This window comes from Dipteris shenzhenensis, chromosome 7, assembly GCF_047967505.1.
Source record: "Dipteris shenzhenensis isolate YYH24624 ecotype China chromosome 7, Dip_SZ_1.0, whole genome shotgun sequence".
NCBI lineage: Eukaryota > Viridiplantae > Streptophyta > Polypodiopsida > Gleicheniales > Dipteridaceae > Dipteris > Dipteris shenzhenensis.
The window spans coordinates 1,009,500-1,033,919 of NC_141602.1; the positions used below are offsets into that span (position 1 = coordinate 1,009,500).

The window sequence follows — 24,420 nt, forward strand, 5'->3', positions numbered from 1 at the left end:
TGAAGATGAAATGCTCCTGTCTCAACCTCCTGCATGTCACACAGTGTGCATATGCGCCTCTCCCTGATGAAAGCATGGAACGAGCAGGGAACGATGGTGTCACCAATGGTGCGAGTGTTGGACGATGGTGTCACCTATGGTGTGAGCAGGATACGAGTGCAAGAAAGAAAGAAAGAAAGAAATTTTATTAGAGTCTTTGGAAGATCGATGGGTCTATGAGACTTAAAGAAAACCTGATACAAATCATAGTAAGGGTGGAGCTACTGAAATGAGCATCATCACCCGTGTTGAACCCTAAGTCTGATCATACATAATCAAATACATCTGGATGTAACAATGAAAAGAAAAGGACTGGAGCGGAGCGGAATCCTCCGTATGTCATGTCGCCCTGGCTGGTGCATAGCCGGTGATGGGACGCTGGCGCCCATCAAGGGGTGTCGTGCGTCTCGGTCTCCTGGACGAGGCTTGACACAAGACTAGAGCTAGTGTGACTCCCGTGGGGCGTATCCCGGGTCTAAACAATGACAGGAGGTCACCCAGAGTGATCTGTGTGTCCCCTTGATGTCTCGTGTGTCGTGCTGCGGTCGTTGGGTCGAGGTCTCTGTCACGTCTGCGGCTAGAGACTCTGGACGATCAATGTCACTCGATGGGAAGAACTGTGTGATCCTGCTTTGAGAGGTGTCTGATGATGTGGCCAAGCCCCGTCGCTTGAGTAAGGACTCTCTGTGTCGGACCCCCTCGTGAATGAAGGCCGCGAGGCATCTATGATCTAGGTAGGCGAGTAATTTGGAAAGGAGCTCGGAGCCGTCTCTGAAGAGGCAGTGGTAGCGACCTCGGATCTCGTAGTATACTGGGCACCTGAAAATGAGCAAGATGCTAAAGAGGAGCGCAATCTTAAAAGCCGGACCTTCAACATGAATGAAATAGAACTCAAGCATAGTGTATAAGAGCTGAACAAAGAGAATACACCAACAGGACACCACCATGATACACTAGGCGACCTTGTGACTCAAGCCTTCCTTCCACTCTCCTTTCCTTAATCATCGAATACCCATCCCCCTTCTTCCCCTCCCCTTCATCCCCTTTGCTACCTCTGGAGGGTCCCTTCTCCTTGCTGAGAATCTTCTTCCCTTCTCCCAATTGGTGGTGTCTCTATCTCCCTTAGCTGTTCCACCGCTTTGACTCTTGATGGCTTCAACCACTTCTGACTCGCCAGCCTCCTCCCAGTTGGTACATAACTACCCTATGTGCACCTTCCAGTTGGTTGACTGCTGCATGTGCACCGCTTAGCCTTTTGACTCCCAGTTGGTGCGGACTTAACTTCTCCATGTGCAGCTCGTGATTGTTCTCTTTGCTCCACCTACACCTCTTCGCGCTTGTGCCTCCTAGTTGGCAAGGGGCACAATTTGTCTCATGATTGTGGTCACTTGACATAGTTGTTACCATGGGTGACATGGTTGTCATAGTTGTCAATGGTCACATGGTTGTCACCTGGCTGAGACATGGTTGCCACCTGGCTGACATAACATCATGAGTCCCATGTTACAAGGGAAGGGATCGCTTGAGCTTGAAAAACTAGGCAACATCATGTCCAAGGTATACGCCTCGGTGCTTGATACACATGCCAGCCAATTTGTAGAGATCTAGGGACTTGGAGATGATGGACAGGTAGGCCTCCATGCTGATCATGCGACTCTTAGTACATCTTTATACCCTGAGGTGTCATTGAGGAGGCAAGAGCATAGAGATAGAGGGTCTACTGCTGCTTTGTGAATTTCAGCAAGGCTTTTGACATAGTGCTGAGAGCTTGCCTCATTAGACACTTGCAAGATCGGGGGTACAATCAGGATATCATTTGGGCATTCATTGGATCTTTATGAGAGGGTCTTTGGCAAGGTTCGGATGGCTAAAGGGTGGACAGAGGAGATCAGGAGCACTATTAGGTTGAAAGAGGGTAGTCCACTATCACCAACTCTGTTTGGAGGAGCTTGAGACTTTCATTGGGACACTAGGAGGGACATGCTCCTCTCTCGCCGCCGCCGCGGCTCCTTGAACAAATTCTCCTCTATGCAGACGATGTGGTCTTACTCTCTTCCTCAGCTGAGTGCCTCTAATGAGACGTAGATGCACTCCATATTTTCTCCTTGATTCCGATTCTCCTCGACATCACAAAGCTTGAGGCCTTCATCGGGACAATAAGAGGGGAAGGCTCCTCTCTTGCATACTCCTTGAATTAGATTCTCCTTTGTGTAGACGATGTGGTCTTACTCTCCTCTTTAGCTGAGGGCCTCTAGCAACACTTGGGTGCACTCCATATTTTCTGCAAGACACAGTCAACCTTGGTAAAACCAAGGTTACGATCTTCATCTCATCCTATACATACCTGGGAGATCTTTTCTTTGGCTCAATTTCTAGGATGAGACCATTGATGCAAGCCCAAATGAACATGGATATACTGCGTTGCTAGGCTTGAGCGGCAATGCTTTTACTCTCATTTTTCAGGAACCCCAGACCGAGTCTCTTCTTTTTTACTCTTTTGTCCGTCCAACAGGCATGGATGACAATCCTTGCCGGGGCGATCTATCAGAGATAGACTGAACTTGAGTGGAGAGGCTTTAGGTTCTCTAAGCATCATCTTTATACTCGATCATTTTGGCTAAGTTTGGGGTCCCCCCACTCGAATTCGATGCAGCATTCTAGGTAAGCACATATCTTCATTGAGTCAGGAAATTTGGTTTCTTGACCTTAGGTCCATGACATTAGCAGCCAATGGCGATCAAAGTTGTTGGTATGCTCGTACATGCAAATGGTTCGAGATCCTGGGACTTCACATGGACAAATTTCCCCCTTTTCAGTATATCCTTGAGGCCCCCTCTATCTTGCTCACTTATCACGAGGCTAACTAGGTTATCCAAGAGGATCAACTACACGCATGCAAGACTTGGTTTGGCCCTAGCAAGCTTCCTATGAAGCTCAGCTTCTATAGAGATCATTGCTCACGGATATCAGAGGAGGGCTTCATCGATCCGCTAGGCTACACACGGATCTACCTCCCTCACTCTTTGAGAATCTCGATCGAGCAATTTCTTGTTTCCTCACACCGACTTACGTGATCTAGAAGAGATTGAGTTAGAGGAGCAATTTGCTTTCAGATGCCCTGTGTAATATGTGATCCAAGGTTGGCACCACTGTCTTTTCAGAGATGTATTCGGATCTCTCTCTAGCCTCTTGATTCACCTAGATTAGAAACGTTTGGTGATCTTCGTTCATGAGGCCATGCAATATAGAGATGAATTGCATAGGACACAAATGAGATTAGGGTGCTCAGGTAAATTGCACATAGAGGGTGATCATTGAGTTTTTCCAAATCAGATAGCATGGACCAGCAGTCACTAGGGAGATGGCATTGTTAATGGTTGGAAGCGAGAGACACGATAGACCCGTTAGTGTGTTGATGCAGAGATTACTCTCGGGGATCTTAACTCCATGTTTGCTAAAATAGGGGCTCAACCAACAAGGGTGATAGTGGCACTTGTCCGACGGAGAGCCATGGTTAGGAGACTACAGCGGACCATGCGGACCGACCGACGTCACCACTCTATCAAGGGTTGCATGCCTTTGCAACACCCACCATCACTAGAGCCTCTCTCCTATCAAGACCCTCTTCTACATTCTTAGCTGCAACAGCATACAGAGGACCACCATAGTGATACCACCACAATTCCCATCCTCTCCATGGGCTCAAATAATTTGTACCAGTATTTTTGTGTTTGTATTTTTCTTGGGTGCAGATGCCCGCTTAGAGGCTCCACCCATTAAGCTCATTGTATCTAGTTTCTTTTCTCTCTCTATATATATGTATGTGTGTGTGTGTGCGTGCTATTCTTTGAGTTGGACACTTTCTCCTTGTCAACAATCTGATTGGATTCTTGCAGCTCTCAAGAAAAAGCTGGAGTATTGGAAATTGGCAACTTGGCCTCTGCATGTTCGTCTTCAAATTGTGCAATCTATTCTGATGGTGTATATTCAATTCTACTTGCCTCTTATTATGTTCAGCAAGGCTGATCTTGCCTCTTTTACGTCTGAGGTGCTGGAAATCTTCTGGTGTTCTCGCCATGGCAAAAAAAGAGCGTGTTTGCTTCCGGTACAGCAGCTTTGTTCTCCAAAGATGCATGGAGGTCTTAATATTCTTAATATCCATCTGCACATTCTTGCTCATAAGGGGAAACTCATGCTGCAGTTTTTGCAAGGTTCTCAACCATGGGCTGCCATGATTGGTCATTTACTCTTGCATGTTGAATCTCCAACTTTTGGTCATTGGCAGCTTTCCCAGTGGGAGTTTCTTTTTTGTTCTATGACAAGCAAAATCCCTGGCTGTCCTTTGGTTTCCCATTTGTTAATGGATTGGAAACATATCCTTTCTCACTTGGATTGGCATGGCAGTGATTCATTGCAGGGCAACTCTTTCAGAGCTGAAATACACATTGGTCCAGAGTGTTTGCCTTTCCTTTGGCTTTGCAGGAGCCTCGACGTTGTATTTTCTGAGTCTCAAGGGGATTTGTTTGGTTCAGGATGTTGTTGATGATGCTGGAATTCCCCTTTCTTTTCCTTTGGATGCTGCCATATTTGGCCTTGGAATGCATTATCGTCCACTTTGGCATAAGATTACTTTGATGCTCCAGCCTTTTCAGCCGGTTCCTTCATTGCATCTAGCGACGGGGCTTGACCACACCATCAAACACCTCTCAGAGCAGGATCACAGAGTTCTTTCCATCGAGTGACATTGATCGTCCAGTGTCTAGCCGCAGATGTGACAGAGACCCCAACCCGATAACCGCAACACGACACACGAGACATCGAGGGGACACACAGATCACTCTGGGGGACCTCCCGTCCCGGGATATGCCCCACGGGAGTCACGGTAGCTTTGGTCTTACGTCGAGCCTCCTCCAGGAGACCGAGACGCACAAGACCCCTTGACGGACGCCAACGTCCCATCACCGGCTATGCACCAGCTAGGGCGACATGACATACCGAAGATTCCGCTCCACTCCAATCTTTTTTTCTTTTCATTGTCATATCCAGATGTATTTGATTATGTATGATCAGACTTAGGATTCAGCACGGGTGATGATGCTCGTTTTAGTAGCTCCACCCTTACTGTGATTTGTATCAGGTTTTCTTTCAGTCTCATAGACCCATCGGTCTTCCGAAGACTCTAATAAAATTTCTTTCTTTCTTTCTTTCTTTGCAGCAATCGCTTTTTGATTGCTTATAATCTCGTGTCTTTGATGATGATGTATATTTGTCCTACAATGAGATTTTCTCTTAATGTATAGCTCTCCCTTTCTAGGATAGCTTTTTTTTGTAATATAATGACTCAGAGATTCCACAAAAAATGTGTGTGTGTGTGTGTGTGTCAGAAATGGCCATTATCTGGAGGACTCACTTGTTTCCCACATGGCAGTGGGTCAAGTATAGTGGACTACCTACTAGGCCCACTAGCCTTTGTCTCGCGGGTACACGACTTCGTTGTACCCCCGCTCCTGTGGATCCAACCACTCATACCTGGCCTTCCATATCTCTACTATTATGCCAACCACAGAACAGCCCCCCCCGCGCCTGCACGTGTCCAAATCCACTTCCTTGACTCACTGTATGTGAGTCACTTAGCCAGGGCGCTTCCGGCCCTGCTCGGTGATGATATAGACCTCGATCAGTCCTTGGATACTCTTTTCTCAGTGGTACAAGATGCTGACACCAAATCCTTTCCGATGAGACCCGATCCACGCAAGTTCGAGATGGCAAGATGCCTCCAAACCCTTGGTTCAATAATGAGTGCAGAGAGGCGAGAGCCCACCTCACACGAGTGCAAGCCTTGGGTCATCTGAGGCGCAGAGGATCTTTCGACGATTGAGATGCCGCAAGAGGTGAGCCTTTCTCACACACAGGATGGATGAGATTGTCAGATCTTTTCGAGGAGGAGACCCAACTACTGGGTGGGGGTTTCTATTGGAGGGGAAGCCACCTATCCCCATCATTAACCCAGATGTGTGGCACACATCTGCATGTTCCCTCTATGATGACTACACAATCGAAAAGCATAGGATCATGAGGACTTGGCTCGGCTAGAGAGACAGTGCTTTCAGGCACACTTGTAGGACCCACCGACAAATAGCTGCCTCTTTAACACACTAGTGTGACTAATTGCCACGTATGCAGCACCCTGTTGAGGGAGTGATCTACCGAAGGCCCCTTTTTAGTACAGCATGGACGCACCCCTTGAGTCGATCCCGCGAGACGAGACTAACCGTATGATACGGCTAGATCTCCTCCAGCTCCATACATCTCGGACGGGGGGGGGGGGGGGGGGGCGCCAGGAGCTCCCCACCAAGTCCCAGTTCTATCGCGACTACTTCCTAAGAGTATCGGAGGAGGGATTCATCATTAGACCCCAGTATCTCGAGGACAAAGGAGTCTCGCAAGCACTGAGGATTGCCATTGGACAGATGCGTGTTTCATCTGATCAGTTGAGGATTGAGACGGGGAGAGCAAGAGGCATACCTAGAGAGTAGCAGATTTGTATGCTATGCACATTGGGAGTGGTTGAGACAAAGGAGCATTTTCTATGTGCCTGCCCAGCCTATTATGAGAGCAGGGGACGATACCACCATTGCCTCTACTAGGAGGGGAGCGGCTTTGGCCCACTCTCATGATTGATCCACTTCCATGACGTTGGCGTATATCTACTTGAGATGCGCCGACCCAAGGAGACCCTACTACGATAGATTAGAGGGCAGTAGGAGGGGACCAAACCATTGGGTATAGAGGCTGATAGAGCACAGCGACACGTCACAGACTTCTCTGCATTTGAGTCCTCTCTAGGACACAACAGGATGGAGGAGGAGGAGATAGCTGATATACGGGCAGCCTGGATCATTGAGAGAGGGACGCAGAGACCACTTGCGGGGAGAACTAGAGCACACTCTATTGAGAGCAGTTTGCCCCAGTACTAGAAAGTATAAGGAAAAAGCTCCTTTTTTGGAGGTCAGCCAAACTCGACCTTGCCTCTAGAGTTGTGGTAGTGAACCAGGTTCTCTTGGCCACCGCCTAGTTTGTGTGTTCTTGCTGGTGCCGGTCTAGGGATTGCATCACTCAGCTAATTAGAACAGTCAGGAATTTTTTATGGAGTGGACTTGATGGCACGGTAGATGTTGTAGCGAGGGTGGCCTGGGAGACCATTTTTCTCCCTACATGGGAAGGGGGCCTTAATATCATTGAACCGGACTTGCAGTGCAGGGCATGATTCCATTTTTGCTGTGTAATGACTTGAAATCCTACTTTTATTCTCACCTTCTTTGTCATTTTTAAAGATTTTTCATTTTTCTACTTCTGCAATAGGGCTAAACTCTCAAATCTTTCTAATTCTACAATAGCTCTAAACTTTTAAAACTTAGAAAAAGTTTTTGATTGTATGTTATGAAAACTGAGAAAAGATTAACCATACCCACAATTAATGAGTCACTTAAATCATGATTTAAAAAAACAAAGAAAACGATGGACAAAGGGATCAAAGGGACCAAGGGCCCTAGGAAAGCAAATTGTATATTTGAAAAATCAAAGAGCCACTATAGTACATCTAGATGTATCCCTTATCCACAATTGAGGGATTTCCCAACATTGCTCCCCAAGTACCTACATCAAAGTAATAGTGATCCAGTTGCAATTCACTAGTGACATTAGTATCATGAAATCACCCACAATACTAACTATCTAGCTTGGAAAAACACAGGTCTAGTTAGGCGTCCATAAGTAAACCATGGAAAGCATCCACTAGGACCCTTGCCTTGGAGAAGAAAAAGTGCCTCAAGTATTCCTCTACCCATTTGTTCACCCTTTTCTGACCGTCCATCCGTCTTAGGGTGGTAAGCAGTGCTAGGTGTGAGGAGAGTACCCATTGTTGTGAATAACTCCTGCCAAAAGTGACCCATAAATTTTGCATCTCTATCACTGACAATTTCCTAAGGGAAGCAATGTAGGTTTTGTAGGAAATCCTAAACAATGGACTAAGATTAATTCCTAGAGTGACATGTGTCATACTGCCACATGTAGGGTGCCAAAAATAGACTAGGATCGTAAACACCAGTCATAGTTTTGAATCGGTATTGCAATGCATGTGGGTATTGTCCAATCCCCAATCCATTGTGGTTGTTAGCTCATTACCCCAAAAGACAAATGATGGGCTAGTTAAGTTGAAGCTGTCCCAAAAAGGAACAAGAATTGAGAAGAGAGGATTTGCAAGCTATGCATAAGAATGATGGTGAAGGATGATGCTTTTGTATTACTCTATTGTACAAAAATACCCAGGTTCATTTTAATCTTGCTCAACAACCCTAGCTGCACACAATTGAGTTAAAGACACGTCTTGACAAGTCTTGAAAACATTGAGCAAGCTAGCTAAGAATCCAATAGGCACATACAAAGCTAGCCAAACACAGGCCTCTCAACCACTTGAAGACTGATTACCATCATGCGTAAGTCATGCTCACCTTGAAAATCAGTTCCCTACAATGGTCCCGATAGTGCAACTAAAATACTTGATGACCCAGTGCACATCAAGCCTCAAGGCCATAATGATCATTGCATGCATGTGTTGAAAAGTGAGATTTGTTTACAAGGAAACAAAGAATGTTGTTGAAGGCCCCAACCTTACAAAAGAGAAAAGGAGCTCCAACCAGGGAAAAACCAACATGTACACAACTAGAAGACTTGAAAGATCCCATGCACTTGTTGTGGAGACTCCATGTGGGACTTTCCAGTTTGTATGTAGACATAGACCTCAATATATTTATCCTTAGACACACACTTTCCAGTTTGTATTTAGACATAGACCTCAAAATATATATCCTTAGTTGCACGTTTTCAGTTGGTTCTTCAATGAACTGGAGTCTTAGTATCACCTATATAGGTGTGTGGGTTCGGCCTTTTGACATTGGCTTTTCAATTTTCAGCTCAGTAAATTTAATATAGATCTCTGCTTTTTCAATTCAAGTTTGGTCTATCTAGTTAAGCTTGAATAGTTTATTGGCTATCAGGCTGTTAAGCCTGAACTTTTCAAGTTTAAGTTCATATGTTAACTTCAAACGTTTTATTTTTGTTTATGTTTTGTGTTTGTTTAATTTTGAATATCTCCTCCCCCTTGCAAGGAAGGGATGCTACCAACAGAATGCCTTTTAACGACTCTGAAAAATACAAGGTGTTGCAATGTGCCTGGATCCCTTGTAACATGCTGTATAACCCTTCACATGACTAGTGACTACTATATGTGCATGGAGCAGGCCGTTTTGAGTAGATATAATTCAAGGCACTGAAAGTATTCATTGAGAGTGCTCTTAAGATTAGAGGTTTACTTGCTTGTTTGCAAACATCCATGGTTTGTAGTCACCACATATGATTTAGCTACTAAATGGAGTTGTTCGCGTGTCCTACGCAAAATAAAAGTGTAGATTTTGGGGCTACACAGAAGTGAGAGCTTAGGATAGTTCTCTTTCAGGATGGACAGTACTCTTTTAAGCTAGCCCTTGACGCCTTTGAATGCATGGTGAGACCTAGTACAGATTAGTTGCTGCTGTGGCTTCAATCTAATATTTCTGGTTGTGGTGGTCGTGACGTTGTTTGTTTATTTATTTTTAAAAAGGGGGGAAAGGGGAGAAGGGGGGGAGGGGGGGGGGGGCTCGATCAGTAAAAATGGTTGTTTTGGGTCTTTTTTCTTTTTTTACAGAGAAAATGAACTTCTATGTTTTGGCTCTTTTTACTATCATGCCTATTGTCTTTCCTTTTCAATAGCAGGCTGTGTTTCATGCATCATGTGCCTCAGTTTGCTTTCTTTTTCTACAATATGCTTGAGGGCCCCCATGCTTTATAGTCGAATTAGTAAAACTATTCTTTTAATGTTTGTTTTTAAGAATTAGATATTCCACTTTTATAAAGAATTCAAATGACATGGATTCACGGAGCAGTTTTTGCTGTGATGTGTTGCAGGTCCGTCAATTTCAAGTTTATTCGGGAGGATATATTTCTGTCCAAAAAACTTGCATTGGTTTTGCTACTGGTTCATCTAAGCTTGCTCTTTCTGTTTGCACAATATAAATGGTGCAAGTATGAATTTGCATTTCACCTCGTAAAGCCATCACTTTTATTGATTTAACCAAAATTTGAACACTTTTGTTTCTTGTAAGATCCCAGATCTGAGAAAAATGAAATCCTTCAATAGACAAAAAATTGAAGAAAAAGGCATTGAAATGGAATTGACAGGAATGCATTTGTTTTAATCAATGAATTTAAGGGGAGAAAGTAGTTCTCACTTCAAATTCTCTATATGTATGTAACAGCTTTCCACTTTATGATCATGTGGCCTTGCTTTGAACGTTGTTTGTTCAGACATGAAGGTGGTGTGGTTCAGGCAATGAAGTTGAAGCTCAAGCTGCATCAACTAAGGCATTTCTTGAGTTTTTCCCCCCCGAAGCTCTTCTTAAAAGAAGATGACACCCAACAGTTGTTGGAACCCGAGTGTACGGCTATATACTTTCTACTTTGTTAGTCATTTGGTGCTATACATATGAACATCTTTGCCTGTGCAGTTGCTAATGTTTCACGTATCAACCAATGTATCAGACGTTACTACGGTGCTTTTTACTGGGAATTTTATCGGCATTCTTTGTGCACGCTCTCTTCATTACCAGTTTTACTCTTGGTACGTCCTAAATATCACACATAATAGGTAGTTTTTAGAAGGTTCATTATTGTTTCAAGTTCTCCCTTAAAGAAGAGGGTTTTGGTCCAACTTCAGGTATTTTTACACATTGCCTTATCTCTTGTGGAAATCTCCTTTTTCGACTCTTTCAAGGTAACTTTTGTGCACTTTCATGAGGTACTTTAAAAAAGAAGATAAGAGAATCACACCTTAAGCTATATTATGTTTTCAAGATTGAAATTTGTCATATTATGTTTTCAAGATTGAAATTCGTCATATTTCCAATGATGCCAATCTTAGTTTACCATTGAATACAGTGGATCATTGCTACCAGTAATCAGGATATCATCCACATACAAAATCACAAGCAGCAGACCATTTCCTTTTTCAAAGTAATAGAGTTTTGAACCGTGTGTGAACAAAATGCACATCTATTATAGCATACCCTGCCTTGGGTGACTGCTTGAAGCCAAAAGGAGTCTTTTTCACTTCGCACACACGCTGTACAAAACCGTTCACCGTTTGAAGTTGAGCAGGGAATTACAGGGTGGGCTGGAGTAATAGCTAACCCTAGTGTAGGGATATGGTACAACTAAAGATCCTGATAGTCATACATTTAGTAACTGACCTAACTATCCTATAACTAATTGTACTAGGGTCTAGATCTAACAGTAGCCTCTCTATCTAAGAGGAGTTTGCCTCTGATAAGTCAGCCCGACAAGGGGCAACCTTTTATACTAGTTGGATGAACCAGAGAATCAAAGAGAAGAGACTTAGTTCATGGAACCTGAAAGTGTGACTAGAAACACAGTTACTCAAGTTTGGCGAGTGTGGCATAGCCTTTTCTCAGTCAGCTCAGCATGGGAGCTAGCATTGCACGAGGGAGTATGAGGTATTGATTGATTGTAGAGAGAGAGAAAGAAAGAAAGAAAGAAAAATGTATTAACGTCTTCAATGGGCCCTCACGGGCCTATGAGACAAAGTACAATATCAGAGTGTGACACATGCTATACAACCCGTTATGGGCCAACGCAAAGGGCTCACTAAGACCCTTTGCTGAGTGCTGGACTAAACTAAACTAAACCCAAATATATAGAAAGCAAACTCGAAGTCCAAAACTAGGGACATGTAGCAAGACACAGACTCAGAGTGGGAGTCAGAATACATAGTGAGGTGCCATGGTAGCTCTCCTGTGAGCTGTGAAAATGTCTCATATTTGAGTCTATCTAGTCGTCTCACGCTGTGGCGGGGTGTGTGGTCTCTGTGTCTTGTGAACCATATTGATAGCGACGCCTGTGGTTGGACGGTCTCCACTGAGTAGAGTTGTGATGGATTGAACCTTGCGTGCTCTGGTCCATTTGATGTATCATGTGTGGCTCTTGTGTCTGGCTGCATCCCTCCTCGTCCTCGTCTCCATCTCAATGATCCATGCTGCTCTCATGTTGTCGATCTCCTCCTCCTCTATCCCGACATGCCCAAGAGCAGACTCAAATGTGTAGAAATCTGTGATGTGTCGCTAGGCTCAATCTACCCTGTGTCTTGTGGCACGGCCCTCTCTTGCTCTGTGAGCTGACGCAGAATGTTCTTTCTATGTTGTCCCATCTCCATGAGATAGAGCCCAACACAGACCTGGTCCTAGAAGTGAATCACTCGAGAGAAAGCTCTGAAGCCATATCCCTCCCAGAAGAGGCAGTGATATTGTCCTCGGATCTCATAGTAGACCAGATAGGTACATAAGAAATGCTTCTCCGTCTCTAGCTCCCCCAAAGTGCACAATCTGCAAATCCGCTGCTCCCTGGGTGTACCTGTGGCTCTCCCCGTCTCAATCCTCAGTTAATGGGATGGGACCCGCATCTGTCCAATGGCAATCTTGAGGGCATGTGAGACTCCAGATACTGGGGTCTGATGATCACTCCATCCTCTAACAATCTCAAGAAGTGGTCGCAGGGGAACCGTGGGTCTTGGTGGGGAGCTCCTGGTCCTCTCCCCCAAGCCGTGACGTCTAAAGCTAGAGTACGTCCAACCGTATAATATGGTTGATCTCATCTCGCGGGACCAGGGATCAAGACCACCAAGTTGTACTGAGAGGAAGGAAGACGATCCATCTGGATACTCTGTGTATCAAACCATGTGGAAATGGTGCATACCAGGCCACGCAAACCACTCTTGACTAGTCGTATGGATGACACCAGTGCCACCCTTGGTAGCCGCCCCTCTAGGCAAAGACCAAACCTTGTGAAGATAGGTGACCACCTGAAAAATGGCATCAATCTCGAGCGGTGTCATGGCAAACTATGCCTATATGATCTATTGGGGATGGAGGGCTTGCTCCTAATCATCCTTTTTTCTATAGTTACGTTCAGCTTCTCGAAGTGTCGCCGCTCAGTCACAGTTAGATCACGTGCAGCCGCTCGAAGTGTTGCTACTCAGTCACAGTCAGGTCACACCCCTAGAATGGTGATGTGTACATGGCCGTCAGCTTCACTACCGTGTCAAATAGCCACCCTTCGTCAGGGATCCTGAAAATGTGCCTAAAAGCACTGCCATTCTAGTCGAGCTAGAGCTCCTTGCCACGTGTCCTAGCTGCATGGGTCATTGTGAAGACGCCCTGAAAGACTGTCCCTAAGTAGTTGTAGGATTGTACAATCTCCACTAGCTCTCCTCAGTAGGTGAAGCTGTGTTGATGAAGTGCCAGCCGTGAGGTGTTAAAAACCATGACCTTGGTCATGCCAAGGTTAACTGCCTGCCGTGGAGGAGGATAGAAGGACTGTCATCTGCATACAATAATATCTGTATCATCAAGTCGGCCAGTCGTGATCCCTCACCTCCTAGGTGATCAATGAATGTCGTGTTTTCATCAATATATAGCCCAAATAACTGAATCAACCACAGCTACATGATGTTCTAACCACCTGTCTGGTTTAGTAAAATACCATTTCACCCTATCGTGCTCTCGACCCAACCTCACAGGCCTCCAGGGGCACGTACTCTCTCTCTCTCACTGACTCATATAGACTCATCTCACCCCCCAAATCATGACATCTAGAATCTGCATCTCATGTAGTCGTCTAATCATGCGAGCTCGTGGGACTGTGTCAAAGGCCTTCTGAACGTCTACAAAGCAGGAGTTGACCAAACGTGAGGGTGTAGTAGTTCCCAGTATCCATGCGATCTCCTGCTTTGTGTATCAGCACAATGGTGGTGGTACTCCCAGATGATCGTGTTCCCATCTCTGTAGACAGCCCACTTTCCTTCTTTTCTGGCTGCTATGACATGTGTCATACCTTCTCTTCGATGCTCCTGCTGCAAAAGTGTAAGATCATCATTGAGATATGTTTCGGTCCCTTTCAGCGTGGCTCTCATACTCATGACAGTGGATCTATCCATGGCAGTCCTGAATTTAATAATCAGTGGCCTTGTAGGTGCGTCAGCCGGCTGCTGCTCCCCGCTGCTCCTGCTGCCCTCTTTCCTGCTCCCCTCCTTGCTGCCCCCTCCCTCCCCTCCTTGCTTTCTCTCCCCTCCCCCATACCTTCTGCTCACCCTGCCTCCCCCCCCTACTCCCCTCCCTCGCTGCTGCAGCCCCCCCGTGCTGCTGCAGCCCCCCCCCTGCGCGCTGCCTCCTCCCCACGTGCTGCCTCTCCCCTCCCCTCCCCCCTCTCTCATGCTGCTGCAGCCCCCTCGTGCTGCTGCAGCCCCCCCCTGCGTGCTGCCTCCTCCCTGCGCGCTGCCTCTCCCCTCCCCTCCCTCCTACCTGCTGCTCCTCCCTCCCCTCCTTTCTTCTTCTGCTCCCCCCGACTCCCCCCCCTACTCCCCTCCCTCGCTGTTGCAGCCCCCCCCTGCGCGCTGCCTCCTCCCCCCGCGCGCTGCCTCTCCCCTCCCCTCCCTCCTACCTGCTGCTCCCCCCCTCTCCTCCACTCCTCCTCTCCTCTATCCTCCCCTCCTCTCCTCCCCCCCCCTCCCTCTCCTTCACTCCTCCTCTCCTCTCTACCCCTCTCCTCTCCTCTCCCTCCTCTCCTCTTGCTGCCCCCCCTATCCTCTGCTCATCCTCTCTCTCCCTCCTTCCTTTCACTCTCTCCCTTCATTTGGAGTACCCTACTCTCTGTTAGGGGTCTCCTGGGCTTCAGGAAAGCGGATGGAGTTCTTTCTTGTGTTTGAATCGGCCTTTTCCACCTCAATTGACGAATGGGCTCCCACTCAGTCAATCCATTACCGCCCACACCGGCCGCGAGAACCGTCACTTTTTCAAAAGATGAGCTACAGCAATTGCAAAAGGATTTGGAGCATGAGTGTTCCATGACTCTCTTCACACGTATCCATGGCTCCCACCCCTCCAGGTCACAAGCTAGAGATTAGATGCTTGCGGCACTTCCCCAGGACCCCCACCTTAAGGATGTTCATTTGTTGGGACGAGGTTTCTGTCAGGTGTGCCTAGATTCCCCGGACGTCACGAGAGACCTGCTACAGGCCGGGTTTCTATTTCTAGGCTACAAGAGGATTTTTTTGTTTCCCTTTCAACTGGGCTTTGACCCAGTTGAAGAGGACAAGCAGGGAGTTTTTGTTTTCATCAAGTTTCCTGGTCTCCCCTCAGTTTATCACCGGCTTCTTTTAGTTCTTGGCGAGAGGTTTGGTGTGGTAGCAGAGATCCCCCCTCTTCCTGGCGAGCCCTCTTCGGTTGCCGAGGCGGTCAGAATGGATGGGGTACCCAGGATTAGGGTCATTGTTGAGGACCCTAATATTTCATATGACACACATCCACCGCTTCGGAGGCTACCCCCTTGGAGCCTCGGGAGGAGACTAGTGTTCAGGAGCTTTGTTCAACTCCACCCCAGGATCAGGCTGCACCTTCCTCAGCAGCCCAAGTTGTTGGCACCTCATCCGTAGCACTTCTTGATCATGACTCAGTACAGGTGCCTCTCTCTGTGGATAGAGGGAAGGGGTTCTTACATTCTCTCCCTGCTTCGGTAGGAATCCTTCGTACCCCCTCCCCAGGACTGGCTCAGCGGAACTCCTTTTTCGCTCTGGAGGATCTCTCTGACCTCCTAGATGATGGTTTGGTACCTTCCACTTTCGGAGAGCCAGCTATCGGCATTCCTTTTGAGAGATCTTTCTCTCTCTCTCACCTATGGACTTTCCTCCCCTTGGACCTCGTGTGTATGGTAGGAGGCCAGCTCCGGTGGAAGGTTCTTTTTCTGCCACCAGGTTGGGTAAGGTATTCCAACCCGCTTCCTCCCACCGATGAGGATAGCTAGTTGGAATATACAGGGATTGGGCGGCATCCCTCATTGTCGTCGCAGACAGCTGATTAGGAATCAGCTCCATCCAGGTGTTTCATGTGGTTCCCTAGACATGCTTTTTCTTCAGGAACACAAACTGGATGTCAGAGATTGCTCCAAGTCAGGTAAGCTACTTTCTGGCTGAACTTTTTGGCTTCCTGCCTTGGGAACCAGAGGAGGTACATGCATATCTATTTCAGATTCTATTCTCCCTCTGATCATTGGACACGGTACCATAACCCCCTCCAGGGCCCAGTGGGTTTTACTTCTGATTGACGGACGTAAGGTTGGTTTTCTCAACCTCTATGCTCCGAACAACAGAGGAGACCGTGTTCTATTTTGAAAAGAGTTGCTCTCATGGGCTGACATTGCAGATTCGTGGATTATTGGAGGTGCCTCAAACCTTTTGATAAGCAAGGAGGCAGAGAAGGTGGTATTCATTCCCTCGAGAGAGCATCTTGGGATGCCTTCTTGTTCAGATTCAGTGGCAGAGATGTTTGGTCAGATGATGCATTTCATGTTCAGTCTCAGTCACTTTTGTTTTTCTGGTCGAACCATAGGGTGCAGATGCCTATCCATGCCCGTATTGACAGATTCTATGTGGATGACTGGGCTCTTGATAGAGGGGGGACAGTTTGCATTGCACTTGGTGTTTCCACTTCCGACCATTTTTCGGTTGTTTTGTCCATCTCAGAGCCCCATCTGAGAAGACGGCGGTCTCACAGTATCAGGATTGCCGATGGCTTATACACGGATGAGACCCTCACAGAGGCAGTCTTGGAGATCTGGGTTTCTCACATGCAGGGGGGGTGGCCGGTCCTTCACATGTGGCCACAGCACTTGCCAATATCAGCGACTTTTATCACTCCGTTGCTAGTGCTCGGCGAGGTGAGATACTCAGGCGAGAGATTGGTATCCGCCGGCAATTGGCAGCCTTGCAGAGGGAGTAGAAACGACCATCTGATGCTTGGGTACAGGAGCGCCTTCCTACGGCAAGGGCTCACTTGCAGACATTGCTTGATCAGAGAGAAAAGTATGCCTTCCATGCACGGGAGTCCTTTTGGATACAGATGGGAGGGAGAGTCAATAAACACTTTTTCTCTACACTTGGTCCCAGACATAGTAGAGAGAGTGTCAGGCAGCTTATTGATTTTGACGGCGTTTTGCAGTCTCATCCGGATTCCGTCATGCACTTAGCAACAACTTTCTATGTCTCCCTTCTTTTCGCAGATCCTGACACACAGGCTAGAGATATGGCTAGAGATGAGGTTTGGCAGAGTTTACCTGTGTTGGTCACACCAGAGATGATATGCTCACTTGATGCACGCTTTACCAACACAGAGTTCAAGAGTGCTCTCTTCGCCCTTCATAAGGGCAAATGCTCTGGTTCCGATGGTCTTACTCCTTTTTTTACAGCCTTTTGGGAGATGATAGGTGATCATATTACTTCAGCCGTGCAGGGCATTTGGGACTCGGGTGAGATGCCTGACTCACTGACCGAGGGACTCATACACCTTATCCCGAAAGGTGGCAACAGGAACTTTGTATCCCATTGGAGACCCATCACTCTTTTGGGCACTCTGTACAAAATCCTGGCCAAGGCGATCAGCATCCGGTTGCAGTCCCTTCTTCCAGACCTCATCCATGATACTCAGACAGGCTTTGTGCATGGCAGGAGCATATTTGATAATATTTTTTCCTTTTGGGAAGCCACAGAGTGGGCTATGCAGAGCGGGCAGAGGCTGGCAGTTCTACTCCTGGACTTTGAGAAAGCCTATGACAGAGTAGATTGGGGTTTTCTTGAGGGCACTCTTCTACAGTTTGGATTTTCAGATGCATGGATTAGAGGGGTGGCCTCCCTTTACAGATCAGCCCACAGCCAGGTTTTGATTGGAGGGGTAAGGGGTGACAGGTTTCAGATTTCCAGATCAGTTCGTCAGGGATGTCCTTTAGCCCCCTTCCTCTTTCTCTTTGTGGCAGAAGCTATGAGTATCTTCCTTAGATCTCAAGCTGAGCTTTATGGGTTGAGATTGCCCTTGAGACAGGAGCAGGAGCTTCTCAATTATGAGTTGGCTGATGACACTGCTATTTTTATCGAGGCCTCTTCGCAGTCACTTGATTCTTTCCGGACAGCCTTGGATATTTTTTGCTCTGCTGCAGGGCCACACATTAATTGGCATAAATCCTTTGGCTTTTGGATCAGTGATGAGGACACTCTAGGCTGGGGAGTTGACATTGGCTTTTCTTCGATTCCCAGGGGTGTTCCTGTCAGATATTTGGGATGCCAAGTAGAATTGGGCATCTCTCCAGAACAACAGTTTGCCACAGTACTAGAAAGTATAAGGAAAAAGCTCCTTTTTTGGAGCTCAGCCAAACTCGACCTCGCCTCTAGAGTTGTGGTAGTGAACCAAGTTCTCTTGGCCACCGCCTGGTTTGTGTGTTCTTGCTGGTGCCGGTCTAGGGATTGGCATCACTCAGCTAATTAGACCAGTCAGGAATTTTTTATGGAGTGGACTTGATGGCACGGCAGATGTTACAGTGAGGGTGGCCTGGGAGACCATTATTCTCCCTACATGGGAAGGGGGCCTTAATATCATTGACCCGGACTTGCAGTGCAGGGCATTGCTTTGTAAGGTGGTGGTGAGGGGACTCATGCCTAGGCAGGAACCTTGGAAGGATTTCTTTTTTGGACGCATTCAGGCTTGCACACCTACCTTAGGAGATGATTGGGTGGACAGCCCTCGCTGGATTTTTCCTTCCGCCCCTCTCAGGTCTCCTGCCTCTCCTCTCATGACTGCCATCCTAAAAGCTTGGGGGAGCTTCATGAACACTCTTCAAAGGGTTCTGCCCTCTACCCTTGAAGAGATTGATAGGCAGCCGATCATTTGGAACGATAGTATACTTGATGAGCATGGCAGACCTCTTGGCACTTCCCATTATATGCAGTGGTCTGGATGGGAGAGAGGCCCCGCCTACACAGTAGGCACTTGGAAGGCTTTTATCAGGGTACCTGAGGATCAGAGGCTACAGTCCGTGAGTCACCTCAGAGGGGTAGCATGCAGGATTCAGTAGATAGATGCAGCCATCCCGGACCCCGGTGGAATGGACAGTTGAGATGCCTATTACTTCCACCACTTGGATGGGAGCTTTATCGAGGACAGCAGTTCCTCTACAGGTGATCGCTCTTCGAGGTCTCGGGGAAGATGCTCTAGTCTTTGACGTTGGGGATGGAGGTATACTCTCTAGATCCACGGATGATATTCTTCTAGAGGTTGCCTTTCAGCCTGTCAAGATTGCTGGTTTTGTGGACCATGGAGCGGGTTTGCAGTGGTACTTGGACCCCGACCCTCCGCTCTTGGCCCTAGGATCCTGGAGGTTGTGGTTATATGGAGGTGCACCTATCAGGTGCTTGCAGTGGGACCCAGGAGGAGATCACGATTTGGGGCTGATTCCACTTGCCCTCGTTGTCATTTTGCAGAGGAGTCACTGCGACATTGCCTTTGGGACTGCAATCAAGCGAGGATTGTTTGGAAAGGAGTTGCTCCGATACTCAGCATTTTTCATACTTCCCCTTTCTTCATGACTTGGGGCTCGGTCGCATGGTTATCTCTTATTGGGCCCCAGGTGTTTTATGAGGGTGAGCCTTCTTCTTGGGCACTCTCGGTCCGCCGACAGGTGATAGAGCCCTGCTCTGTTCAGGAGGTACCACATATTGCTTTCAGAGCTTCACATGTTTCAGTGGACACCTCTTGGGAGATTTTGGCTAGCATTTCCTCTTGGCACATTTGGAGAGCCAGATGCACAGAGGCCTTGGATGGCACCCAGATACACCCATCACAGGTGCTCACGGGTATTTGGAGTGACACGGTTCACACTTTGATAGCCATATGGGCTAACATGTAGGGCCCTTCACGGGCAGCCTCTTCTAGGAGGACTATATTTCTTCGAGTTTGGAGGGGTTCTCCCTTTTTCTCCGAGGTTGCTACCGGATTGAGATGGCACTATCAGCCCCAATCCTTTCTTTTTGGCTCTTGAGCTTTTCATGCATTGCATGGTGTATCCCGTATTTCCGTATGGAGCTTGCTCTAACGGTTTTCTTTAATACTTAATAGAAGTCTCTTTTTTGGGAAAAAAAAAAAGGTACGTCAGCCTCAAAGGTGAGGTTGACCCCTCTTGGTCATGAGTGCCTTTGCATCCACCATCGGGGTGTCGCCCACTGCCAGGTCTCTTACCAGCACATTAAGTGATTTGCCGCTCTGTCTTTTCTCTTTCTCTAATGCATCCCTACAATGATGAAAAACAGTTTTTGGTAGTCTCAGATGATCTCTTTGTCTTTCTTAGATCACCAAAATTTCATGCATTGAAAAAACCATATTCCTTGTTTCAGCCTCTTTGATGCTGCAGATCTTTGGATTCCTATCTTCTTATATTATCCCCTGTTTCTACGTCATGAGACCCAACCCTTAATTTTACTTACGCAAGTTCTCTCTTAAACTGGGAAACTGGGCTGCTGTAACTGCTACCTCAAGCATTTACCGACTTTAGTTTACTTAATTGACACCTAGAGATGCATCCTTCTTCATGTATTTTTGTTTAGCATGCCTCGAATATATGGTGAGTAAAAGAGCGTGCAACACAGCTTGGATGCTGGGAGGGAGAGAGAGACAGAGAGAGAGAGAGAGAGAGAGAGAGAGAGAGTTTATTAAAGTCTTTGAAAGACCAAAGGGTCTACGAGACTGAAAAAACATATACAATGAACTGAATGGGTGCAGCATCTAAGCAGGCATATGCACCCAAGACAAATACAACATAAACATAAGCATCTAGGACAAAGTGTTTGAGCCCATGGAGAGGATGGGAACTGTGGTGTGGCATTACTATGGTGGGCCTCTTATGTTGTTTGAGGAACCAAGTCCATGTGGCAGATGAGAATGGATAAGAGGGTCTCGGTCAGAGAGGCTCTGCGGCGGCATAATATACATGATAGAGCGCTGATGCCATTAATTAAGCATGCGTGGTTTGCTGTGGTCTCCTAGCCATGGCCCTGAGACAGAAAACTGCAACTGTCACACCTGTCGTCCTCGCCTGGACAAAAGAGTTGAATGAAGGTAAAAAGCTCTGAAATTTTTGCCCTATTGCATTATTTCGAACAAACAGCATTGGATGGACTAGGCTTCACTTTCTAAAAAGCAAAAAACAATCTAGAACTTCTTTGATGCAAGGTGTGAAGCTGGTTGGGTGGCTTCACTAATAAGTTGCGAGGAATCTCTGGCCTCAAGTGGTTAACCAATCTGCTTGTCTCATACTCTTCACATTGCAAAAGACTATTTTCCTTGTTCTTCTTCTCTGTGGTGTTGCACATCCCTTTGACCCTCTGATTTTTTAAGCTATAGGATTGAGATTGGTAGGCAGACAGATTTTGCCATGGGGACATGGCTGTCGATTGTGGATGTTTGAGGATAACTGGCTTAGAACTGTGTGGACATAGATGGATTTCCCTCTTCGAGATGTATTACTGGACATTATGCTTGTAGGTCTGATTTTGGCTAGGCTTTCGTTCCTTAGGTTGCTTGGACCTATACCAACCAAGGAAGGTTACTCCTGAGGTTTTCTTTCACCATAGAAGTCAAGGTGTGTGCCACCAAGGCAGCAGTTTTTCGCTTATAGTCCTTAATCTTTCCAAAAAGGGGAAGAAAGAGCAAGAAATTCAAAGGTTGGTACTAGCTGGTCTCATCAAGACCCTTTCTAAGAGTTATGAGAATGATAAGATGGACTCTGATCTCAAGAAGGATTGTTTGCTGGAAAAGGTGGGCTGATCGTAATCTGGAAGAAATAGATCGCCTGTTTTGTAGTGATGCGATTTCCAGTTTAAGGGGGCTCAATGACAAATTGGAAATTGCTGCAATATGTGGATTTCTTAGGAGAGGGCTCATCTATAGCTTTCAAGACCCCATGCTCCATATTCTATACTGCTGAGCTAAAGGTAGCTCTGTACAATCTGAAGATACTAAAGCTGGCAATTCTTTTGGGTAGCCCTTTATTGATCGCTTTGATTCATCAAGATTTTGATACTGAGGGGAATTTGTGTGGAAAGTGATCATATAGTGGTGTATTTCTTGTGTAGAAGCTAGATATGGTGTATGCCCTGGCACCTTCATGCTGGAGATCGTTGTAAGCATGTTATGTATGATAATTTTTTTGTTATTTAGTGTAATGTAAGGAAGGTAAAAAAGTCTAGTGCAGATTCTTTAGTCCTTGAATCTTTGTAGACAGACTCACCCTGGCTTCACAACTATAATCGAGTATCATCACTCAATGCAAAAGACAAAATGTCTGGACGACTGTCTCTATTAGTAATCAGCTTCCAACTTTACAGCATCTGAGAAATTGAGTTATCTATGATTTAAAGATTTGTATTGGATGGTATGCAGCATTGAAGAGCATCTACTGTGCATTATAATGCTCACCATTCTAAAATTCCTGATCTTCGTATCTAAGGTTAGGTAGACGATTGAGATGCCTGCGATTTTGTTTTACAGAGTTGTGATTTAAGCATTTTCGGGAGGTGAGTAAAAAAGAAGTCAGTAACATGAGATGATGGAACTTTGATTGAAGGAAGTTTACCCTTACCCAAACTAGAGAAAAATAAGGCATATGGAATTGTATAAAGAGCTGACCTTGGAGGAAAAGCCAACTTATGCGCTCTGGGGTTATGATGGAAGGCATTGATGAAGAGGTTTTGGAGCAATCTGCGAGCAAAGTAGGGTGATGGATTTGTTGCATAGTTAATTGGGAAGGACAAAATGAATTGAAGAAGTTTTGTGTATTGAAAACGTGGGAGTATTGGATTGTTTGAATGAGCTGTTTTGATTTCTGGCGATTTGAAGCTGTTGATTTTTTTTCCTCTTGTTTTCATTTGATTTGGAGTTTGGTACAGAGCTTATGGTTCCTATATGTGCAGGTTGATTATTTTTGGAGTCATAGAGTTATGTTGGAATGTATTCCCATCAACGGCTACCTCATCCTTGGTCCTCTTATTATGCCATTTGAGCCTCTTGTGGGGTCTATGGCAGGCCCCATGTAAAGATCACAATGCAAGCAAAAAAATGTCTGCCAAGAAGCTTAAATGATAATATGAAAGGGAGTCTTCAAGACTCTTTGGCCCAATTTCTTCTATAGAAACAAGTTTTGTGTGTGCATTCAATGGTTGCATCTGCGCTTATTTGTGAGATGATCAAAAGCTTGGGTTTGTGTCTGCGTAATTTCCCTTTAATGGCCTTCTTGGTTTTAATTTATGGTGGTTCAGAAAGTATCAAGACAGTAATGTGCATTTGTGTAGCTAATGCTGTGTGCATGTAACCACTATTGGGTTTTTTAGCACTGCCTTCCAGGCAGCGCTCTAGTTACACTTTTGTTAAAAAGTGTCCCACACACTTTGTTGCCACGTGGCCCCCTTCTATTTTGGTTCTCTCTCTCTTTCTCACACACACTCATTCACACACACTTTCTTTTTTTAAGAATCTCTCTCTCTCTCTCTCTCTCTCTCTCTCAGAGTAATATCCACTGTTGTATTTATATGCTCATAAATTTACAAGATGAGAAGTCTCCAGAAAGGGAGAGTATCCCAAAGATCAAAAACATAAAAAGAAAAGCTCTATGCAAGAAGCATCTATATCACCCTCATGGCAGGCATCATATAAGGATTGTCGCAATGAGGCTCGGAAAGATTCATACGACTTGTGAATCTGCCGACCCAAGTATGCCAAATTATGCTCACTCCAGATTGTCCAAAGAGCCCAATATCTCACCCAAGAGAGAAATAGTGAGTATTGAGACAAAGACCTCATAAATCAGCCAAATAGCCAGAAATGTTTCCCAAAACTGTGACTCGGGAAACGGAGCGGAAGATGATCTGAAATCCTCCCGAGGAGGTTCCGAGAACACAGGCAGTGCCAAAGCGAATTGCCAAAGCGAATGAGAGACGCCAGTCTCTGAAGGAGCCTGACATCTTAGACATGTGGAAGGTGCAATGCAACGTTTGGCAAGTGTGACTCCCACTGACAATGTGCCTGTCATGCATCTCTAAAGAAAAAGTCTTTGTTTCAAAGGCATTTTACACTTCCATAATATCATGAGATTCTTCTGCCACCATGAGAGGGGCTCCTGATATGCCACAAAGTATTAGCATATTGCTGAATCCATGGAGTAGGCTGAAGAAGCCTGTATACTTTGATGGAGGTCAAGGCAGGGGGAGACAGGATGAGAGCATGTAGAAGAGGGTTGCAATTGCCAATCCAATAGCCTGTCTGTGTCAGCCACAGGGGGAACAGGTAGAAAAGGATGTAACAAATCAGCAATTTTCTTCCATATCGACCTATGGTGCATTTCCAATGC

The 24,420-nt window shown here is 46.2% G+C and overlaps 1 protein-coding gene across 5 annotated transcripts in view; it reads left to right on the plus strand.

Annotated features, from left to right (window-relative positions):
- Positions 1-23,276, plus strand: part of ALG3 (asparagine-linked glycosylation 3) — a 134,717-nt gene extending 111,441 nt beyond the window's left edge. Inside the window, exons 8-12 of one of the 5 annotated variants that reach the window (XM_087376881.1) lie at positions 10,042-10,158; positions 10,441-10,571; positions 10,675-10,753; positions 10,850-10,906; positions 22,988-23,276. In XM_087376881.1, the coding sequence (XP_087233007.1) occupies positions 10,042-10,158; positions 10,441-10,571; positions 10,675-10,753; positions 10,850-10,906; positions 22,988-23,156 (553 nt within the window). In that variant the 3' untranslated portion in view covers positions 23,157-23,276. Of the gene's footprint in view, positions 1-10,041; positions 10,159-10,440; positions 10,572-10,674; positions 10,754-10,849; positions 10,907-20,798; positions 21,063-22,987 lie in introns of those variants that run through there. The other 4 variants (XM_087376878.1, XM_087376880.1, XM_087376882.1 and 1 more) reach the window with 4 other exon arrangements.
- The last annotated feature ends 1,144 nt before the right edge of the window (positions 23,277-24,420 follow it).